At 26.9% G+C, this 9802-nt stretch overlaps 1 protein-coding gene across 1 annotated transcript in view; it reads right to left on the bottom strand.

Moving 5' to 3' along the window:
* The window catches only part of LOC103309545 (zinc finger protein 354A-like), a 1601-nt gene extending 771 nt beyond the window's left edge, over window positions 1-830 (bottom strand). The window contains exons 1-2 of the mRNA XM_008185192.1: window positions 516-830; window positions 144-460 (exon numbers count right to left, since the gene is read on the bottom strand). Coding sequence (XP_008183414.1) covers window positions 144-460; window positions 516-830 — 632 coding nt within the window. The remainder of the gene's footprint in view (window positions 1-143; window positions 461-515) is intronic.
* Between the last annotated feature and the right edge of the window lie 8972 nt (window positions 831-9802).

Here is a 9802-nt window from a genome sequence, read left to right as displayed (position 1 = left end):
AATATGTGATACTGCAATTCTTTAGAATTTAGGATAATTGAATCAAATATATTATTTTAGTTGTGATATTAAGATATTACATTTTATTTAAAATGTATTCAAGGAAATAGGTAATTTTAAATACTAATTAAATAAATGATTACCTAGCAAAAAATTTTCCACAAGATGTACATTCAATAGGTTTTAGTCGTCCTTGAAATTGCACTGGATGTATAGCTTCTTCTATAAGCCCAGCCTTGAAAAGAGAATTTTTCCAAAATAATGGACCCATACATTTAGCTTCATTAAATTGACCAGTAGAATTTTTTTCAGAAATTAAAGTTTTTAGTAACTTTTTGTATTCTTCAGTGTTGTAATCTGTTGGTTGTTGTTTTCTTTTTTGAAACATATTTAGTGTATCTTGTCTTGAACTTTCAATTTCTTCCTGAACAGCATATTTTAATCTTTCTTCTTCTTCAGCCTAAAATAAATTATAAGTTAAAATAAAGTTGTATACTATTAATTTTTTTTCATACTTTATCTTCATCACTGTTAGATGCACTAGATTGATTAGTTTGTGGCTTACGGATAGACTTTTTAGTATGTGCATCCATATAATGTATATAGTAATTTTTTTGGCCAACAATAGTTTCATCACACAGAGAACAAGTGAATGTTCTTACTTTTTTATCAGTCAGATGTGTTTGAGAATTTGCTTTATAATTAAATTTACGATCACAAACCCGACAATGATGTAATTTTTCTCCATTATGGTTTAACCTGTGTTTATTGTATGGCAGTTTAATTTTACAAATGCCTTGACAAATGCATCTGAAGTTTTTTGGTGGCATTATTGAAGACTTAGGTAAAGGTTCAGTTATTCTGTTAATATTACTATGATGAAAAGTATTATCATCCACGTAAGTCCGCAAATGTGCATCTAGAGCAAATTGTGAATTGAATGACACATCGCACACAATACATGACTACGATACATCATACATTTGTTCCGTTTCTCTTTCTGATTGATCCATTATTATATCTTCCATCTACAAATTAAATTATTATTATTATGCATATTATATATGTATTTTATTTGTTTAAAAAAGTAAGACGGTACCAATAATTAACATTTTGTATCTTGTCCGGCTTTATTAAATGTGAAAGTTAAAATCGTCATTTAGTCAGTGTTGTAAAGTATAATATTGAATATTTTTTTAAATACTTTTTATTTTTAATATTTGAATGGCATTTTAAATATATTTTTTTTTATTCTTTTAATTCTTAATTTGTTTTATTTATAATCCTTGTTAAATAAAAATAATGTGTCCTTGTGGTTATCCTTCAACACTAAAACAATATTATATTATATATTTATCATTAATGTACAATTTGCTATTGTTTTTTGTCGATTAATAGCTTAAATAAATGTAATTTTATCCAGGAACCAGTTTATCGTCTACGGTACTAGAATTAGCTTATTAAGCCAATAACAAAATATATATTATGCAATAAGTTTTTGCTTAACATCTAATATACTTTATAATTTAACAAAATGAAAATATTATTACTAATTATTAGTCAATTACCTATTTACCAAGAAAATGGTTATCAATATTATCATTATCGTTAATCATCGACGACAATCGATGTCGGTATGGAATGTCCAAATACATATAGCTTTAAACTAATAATATATAACTCTCTGTAGAGAAAAGTTCATTGTTGTGGAGCAACTATCACTATAGAGAACTAACATGACTCATCACCATTTTGATCATTGAATAATGTTTTCCAATAGCAATAAACAAATGTTTGATTATAACAAATTATATCAGAACTGAAACTTTTTATATTTGAAGATTATTTCAAGTAAAAACATATTGATCTTAGTCATTTTTAAATAAACCAAATTTTATTAAAAATTAATTTTTCTACAATTTAAATACATCCTTGATGACAATCAATTATTTTATTTTGTGTTTAAGAATTATTTGTAAAAAAATGTTTTTATTAATATATTTTGAATGAATAGTAAAATACCCTACGTTAGTTAGGTACCACAATTTATAACACTGAAATATACATTATTTTAATCTAGGTACCTACTGTTGAGGAACACATTTAAAATAATATTTCAAAAAAAAATTGTCTTGACTAAGATTACAATTTTAAAATATGATGATGTAACTGTAACTATTAATTTACATAGGCACATATAAAATATGTATAAATAATACTAGGTAGTACACAGAATACTTTACCGAATCCTCGTTTTTCATATTTGGAATATGCTTTTGTTACATAAACAAATGAATTCGAAATATCGACATCTGGTAGATCCACAGGTCCATTGATTAGATACATTAAATTCCATTTTGATAAAGAACCATATGAACAATTTATAATGGAAACTAAAAACATTAAAGCATTATTTATAATATATAAATATATAATTTAAAAAATGTGCAACCATGTAATAATTATCATTTGCTCATTCTTGGCAGTATTTTCAATTTAACGATGTCTATAAATTATTGTTAAAGCTTATCAGAGCCTATAATATAATAAAACTTAAATTTTTTTCAAAACTAATGGATATTAAATTAATTTATTACAATAAGAAAAATTGCAATGACTTATGTTGAAAAGTTTAAGTTAGCGGTCTTTTACGTATGCCAGAAAAGAATGAGGAATCGTTTGCTTGGGTTAGGTTATGTTGGGTTATGTCAAATACTGTAGACGATATCGTATATAGCATGGTTTAAATCACGGTCTTAGAAGATAAGGTAGGACAACTATTCATCAGCATTCCGCTTAGTGAGGCGACTTCATTCGACACTGTACAATTTTGAGATGCCCTACTGACGTTTTTTGAGGTTATGGCATAATATATTATTATACAAGTATCAAATAACCTTTGACCATATTATAAACCATAGACCTATTAACTAATGGACAGCGCTTAGAGAGATAAACCCGTAGATGAGGTAGTCGAGAGAGAAAGAACTATGCGTTTGGGTCATATCATGGAGGACCATTTACATTAGTTTTTTCATTCATGCGTATTATTAATTTAATATTGTCTATATTTACAGTGTGCCGGTCAAACAAACAAAAAATTGTGTTACAAAACATTATATGGTTGTATCATGATAATACCAAAGTCCGAACAATATTGATAATACGCATGGCTGAAAAAACATAATGCAAATAGTCCTCCATGATAGCCCAAACGTATAGATCTCTCTCTCTCACTCTATATCAGGGATGGCGAACCTATGTCACGCGTGTTATTGGAATATATCATTCGACAGTCAACACATAGTTTCGGATGCCTTACACGACGACTAAAAAAAAAAAAAAAAGTCTGCAAAGTTTCTGATACGCGAGGCAAATAAAATCAAACCAAACATTTTGATTTGACACACAGTGATCAAAAGGTTCACCATCCCTGCTCTATATCGTCCCCATGAACTATTGGCAAGGGGGTGTGGTAGGCACAGTCCATTAGTTAATAGGTCTATGATATAAACTAGCTTGTTTATTAAAATGGCGCGTCGTTCGAAAGCATATTGCTACTTTAACCCGCGTAGAATTATTTTGATGTTTTTTAAAAAATATATGCATTATTTTATAAACATGTTATTCTTAAGAAACAAATTTAAGTGTAACGATACATATATCGGTATAAATCAATCGTTCAAGAAAACATAATATGTGTAAGGTCGAATTGTATCGGGCTAAGACTTGCTCTGAACAAAGAAATATAGGTATAAAATAACCAGATACAGTGTTGACGGTTTGTATAATTTAATTATTTACACAAAAATAAAAACAATATTAATGAAATATTATAGGTACACATATGCACAATATGTGCATAATTGCCTAATTCAAGCTATAGAATCCAATGAGGGTCATGACTCATGATTCAAAATAATGCATATCTTTTCCAAAAACGCAAAAAAAATAATTCCTATACTACACGGGTTAAAGTAGCGACCCAATGTGTAGGTACATACAGCAGCTGTGGTTGCTTAAAATTATAATATACAACTAACGTACAATTTTAATTAAAATTTTGTAACATTTAAACATTTTAGGCATTTGTCATATAATTTTACATTTTTAAGTTTATTTTTATAATAGGCAATCCAATTATAAAAACTAAAAAATATAGTCATAATATTTATTCAGACTTGTGTCTGCTATCTGCATGGCTGCACGACTGCGAAGACTGAACTGCTACAATTTATAATAATATGTAGATTGTAGATATTGTACCTACTATACATTATTATTATTTTTATTTTTTATTATAAAGAACAAGGCCTCGACTACACAGGTCATTGGCCGCAATTAATGATTACAAACTGATTAATACATTATAGGTAAATAATTATCAATATATAGTAAGTAACGACATGAATTAATAAAGAAAGAAACGAAATATAATATTATATTTGGTTATAATTACAATATTACACAGCTCGCAGTTGACAAAAATTGTAACTTGTAGACTGTTATCAGCGTAATAATCGATAGTAATAGACAATAGCTATAGTAGTTGTTTATATTTATATAGTTAAAAACTATATTTATTTTTAATTTTTTGCAGTTAGTGTAAACTGAAAAGACCATTGGCCAACTTGATATTCTTCACAGTTTACTTTAATTCATAACTGTTTAAGACGTTATTTTGGTCTAACTAAAAAATATCGCCATATAGTATATACACATAAAGTTTTCATCGAATGATGAGATTTATATTTTCTGTACACCTAACAATTTTCCAAATATTTTTTACTATTTTTGGTATCCCTATTTACAGGCATAAGAAAATTACGAATTTTATTAGTTTTTATTATTATTGAAGAAAAAACGTTTCGCTCTGTTGAAAATCTTGAAATTTGAATAGAAAGTTCCTCATAAATTGTTATTCGGTGGAAATTAAAAAAGACTTTTGAACTTTGCTTGTAAAATAAAAATGTTTTTTAAAAAGTGTTAGTAGTGTGTTTGTGTTTGTGTTTTTTATACATTTTATAATTTAAAATTACATAACAAATAATTAAAATTAACGCTGTAAGATCAAGTTTTATCTAACTATCTACGTATAATTCAAAAATATTTTTACATTCCTTGAAAGAAAACATGTCATAAAAATACTTTATAACTAAAAGGATAGTGAGACAAAAACACAAATATGTAAAAAGGAAAATATTTTGCCCTCCACTTGATAAATTCCTGCGGACGCCCTTGCTCTCAATATAAGGTTTCAACCTTTTTTCCAAACTATATATCAGCTATAATATTATACACTACATACATCGCTTGTACGTCGCATGTACTGCTCTTATGTAAGTTACATTGCCTATCCACTACGCCCAAGTTTGTTTGTACGCTTATAGCACAGAATAGTTAAATTAATAAGAATGACAATTTAATAACTTCTCCTGTGATCCAAAACCATCTTTAAAAATGTAAAGCCTGTACTCATTTGCCTCAAGTCTCTACTTAACTTCAAATCACCTCATTATTTTTTAATATTAAAATTAACTTTTAATATTTATATTACGAAAATCATTTTATAATATTATTTTTATACCATTTATAATAAATAACAATTATAAGTTCATAGAACATAGAAAACATTATTAAAAAAAATATATTTATTTATATTTATTTTAAATTCTGAGCGGAGCGATGAACGTATTGATTTTACAATGATGTGTGTTATTTTAATTTTAATTTTTAATTTTTTTTTGTGAAAAAATGGTTCGATTTTCAACTTCAGTATCTTGTTTGATGGGAAAGTGAATCTAGTTGGTACATTGGAAATGTACCTACCTAAAATCTAATATCCCTAATGGCATTCAAATACACAAAGAAAAACAAAAAAAAATAAGGAAAAACGGGAATTTTTACGCAAAATCAGCTTTCGACAAAATCGATTTTGGTTTTTGGTGTAGGTAACTCTAAAACAAAAAATGACCGAAGATACATGCAATTTTCACTGGTTGATTATATTAGAATTTTATATACATGATAAATATTTGGATTTGTTTTGAACTGTTAACGGATATTTTCAGTTTCCAACTTTTTTAGCTTTATTGACATGTATATGTCTTATGACTGGGGGTCATTCTGTTAATTTGTGCGACACCGAGAATGTTACCATGACGTCATTAGCGTTTAATGTAATGTGTGTGTGTGTGTGTGCGTCGACCGGTGAGGACTGATCGATTATACAAACGTTATCGGAATCGCGGTGGCGTATGATCTATTAGTATTTAGTAACATTAGGTATAGTCCATGTATAGGTATAATAAATGTATTGACGATAAAAATAACTCATTATAAATTATATTAATATATAACTAATATTGGTTAATATAATACATTTTTCAACGATGTCATATAGAAACGTGTGTCGTGACGGTTTTTTATCATACCCTCTGTAAAAAAGTTTCACTTTATCCGTACGTACTCACAACACTCCCCTTTAGATTCTGAGTGGAACGATGAATGTATTGATTTTACAATGATGTGCGTTTTATTTTTTTTATTTTTTTTTTATTTATATTTTTTTTTGTGCCTGTCATCACCTTTTAGGACAGTAAAAGTACTTGGATTTTCTTCAACAGTACCTTTTCTGATAGGAAAGTGAATCTAGTTGGTACTTTGGGGGGTCAAAAGTGAAAACTTCCCAGTAGTTTTCAAAAGCGCCGTGAAGAACAAAAGAAAAATTAAGGAAAAACGGGAATTTTTACGCAAAATCTGTTTTCGAGAAAATCGATTTTGGTTTTTGGTACAAGGTACAACTCTAAAACAAATGACCGTAGGTACATAAAATTTTGACTAAATATGTTAATATTAGCATTTTCTATATATCATAAATTTTTTCAAATATTTTGACTTATTTTGAGCTGTTTACGGACATTTTCAGTTTCCATTTTTTTTAGTTTTTTTTTCTATAAATATCAATAACAATGTATTTGTTGGTTAAAAAGCTTGAAAATTGAATAGAAAGTTCCTATTATATTGTTTCAAAGGCAGACGAAAAAAATTAAAAATCCATAGTCACAATATATTTATAAGCATCTAAAGTTCAAATATTGACAAAATACGTAAAAATGACGAAAATTTGCAATTTATTTTTAGTTAGATATTCATGAAAAATTTTCTTTTTAGATCTAAGATGTAAAAATGTAATTCAAGATTCCTCATAAGTTTGTCTACCTTTTTAAAAAAAAAAATGTCTACAAGCAAGTCAAATTAAATTTTTATGAGCGTTTTAAATTCATATTTTTACAAGATTTGATATTCACTCGACTTATCATATAACGATTTTCTTATTTTGTTGTAATTAAAAAACCAATGACTGTAGATACTTGAAAATTTCAGTGAATGTTTATATTAGCCTTTTCTATATACGATAAGGTTTTTAAAATAATATGACTCTTTTTGAGCTGTTTACGGACATTTTCAGTTTTCAATTTTTTTAGTTTTTTTTTCTATAAATATCAATAAAGTTTTATCTGTTGGGCCAGAAAGTGTAAAAATTTAATACAACGATCCTGATATATTGTTACAATAGAAGTTGAAAAATATTAAAAATACATAGGCATAATTTTTTTTTATAAGCATTTATGATCGAATTTTGACAAAATGTATCAAATAAAAATTTATAAAATGTTCAACTTTTATATCTAAGAATTGAAAATTTAAAACAAGATTCCACGTAAGTAGTTAATTCTGTTACCATAAAATCTAAGAAATTCATAAGCACAGTTTATTTTCATAGTCATTTTAAGTTCAAATTTGGATGAAATTAGATATTTAAAACCTAGAATAACTATTTTAGTTATTTTGTTGTGATTGTATAATATTATTCGTGGGTACTTGAAACTTCTAAAGTATACTATTATAATATATTTATGATAGTAAGTACTACGATTTGTAGTTGATGTATAACGCGTTATAACTTATAAGTACCTACCTAATGGATTATGAATATTCTGATATGATTAATTTGGAATTTATTATAGATAACTATTATTGGTCAATTTTTTTTTTAATACCATAGATAAGTATCTAATATAATATCTTATACCTAGACTGACATATCGTTTCCGCTCAGAATCGTTTTTCTTATACAGTGATATTATATCATTGAATTCAAATGTAATACTATCCATTATACAGTGACCCACTTGTAACCTACTGCACAGCAGAGCGACATCCACTTACCCACATTTTTTTGGTATTGTTTGTTATTCTAATTATAAGATTAATATTACGGTAAAAACACATTATCCAAAAAATTGGTCTCGTGCCTTATTGTATATTGGTCATAGTTCTTGAAACCCTTGAGTACGTTTCATATTTCAATACACACCGTCCTTTATTATTCATCATTAAAAGTGTTGTAAATGACGATTCTGTCGTTTAAATTAAAAATTAAAAAAAAATTATACTCAATAAAAATCATAACCACAATTTTATTTTATAATCATTTAAAGTTTTGACAAAAGGCGTCAAAATCACGAAATGCGCAAATTATTTTGAGTTAGAAATTCATAAAACTTTTTCTTTTTAAATTTAAGATTTTAAAATGTTATACAAGATTCATTATAACTTATAAGATTATCTATCTTTATCAAAAAATGTCTACAAGAAAGTCAGATTAAATTTTTATGAGCCTTTAAAGTTCAAATTTTTACAACATTGGATATTCAGTCGATTACCTACTCATATTGTAACGTTTTTGTTATTTTGTTGTAATTCAAAAACGAATAACTGTAAACACTTAAGATTTATATCATATGTTTATTTTATCAACTCCTGTTTTGAGCTGTTTACGGACAATTTCAAATTTTAATTATCTTAGGTTTTTTTTATAATATTATAAATATCAATAAAATTGAGTTTGTCGGGCAAAAAGTGTCAACATTTAATACAAGCCTGATATATTATTGCTTAAACATCAGTAGAAAAATATTAAAAATACACTGGTAAAATTTTTTTTTTTATAAGCATTTAAAGTTCGATTTTTGACAACATTTATCAAATTTAAAATTAAAAAATGGTTTTGTAGCTAAAAGTTTACAAAATGTTCAGCTTTTATATTTAAGGATTGAAAACTTACAACAAGGTTCCGCGTAAGCACATTTTCTGTAACCTAAAAATCTCTAAAATATAAAAACATAGTTTTTTTTAATAGTTACGTACGTTGTGCTCAAATTTGGAAGAAATTACATATTAAATAACCAAGTACCTATTTAACTCTATCCTTAATTATATCCTCCACATGGAAGAGCGGCATGGCTTCCGTCCAGGTATCTGCACTTCTACATACAACCTTATACTATCCGATTACATATTATACAATTCCTTCCATGCAAACAGCCAAGTTGATACAATCTATACGGACATTTCCAAAACATTTGATCGTGTAAATCAATATCATCCCTGATAAAAACTTTTGACTTGATTGCCATAGGTTTTCCTCGTTTCGGTTCTATAATTATGATTATCAAATACATCCCCATGTAAGTCTGTCCACGAATCATCATCAACTATATGTTTACCCAGGTGATCTTCATCCTAACAACACAAGTCACACCAATATTTCTGAAACGAAAAGTAATATAACAATACATCATATTCGTTTCTAAACATTTTTAATGCTTCTGAAACATTTACATAATATACAATTAGATTGTTATGAAAATAGATTATAACATCTAATTAATGTTTCTGTTACGTTTTAAATTGATTACAATGCTTTTACCAGTTATAAATAATTATTGTCGCAAAT

This window comes from Acyrthosiphon pisum, chromosome X (genome assembly GCF_005508785.2).
Source record: "Acyrthosiphon pisum isolate AL4f chromosome X, pea_aphid_22Mar2018_4r6ur, whole genome shotgun sequence".
NCBI lineage: Eukaryota > Metazoa > Arthropoda > Insecta > Hemiptera > Aphididae > Acyrthosiphon > Acyrthosiphon pisum.
This window is presented reverse-complemented; position numbering and strand designations above follow the sequence as displayed.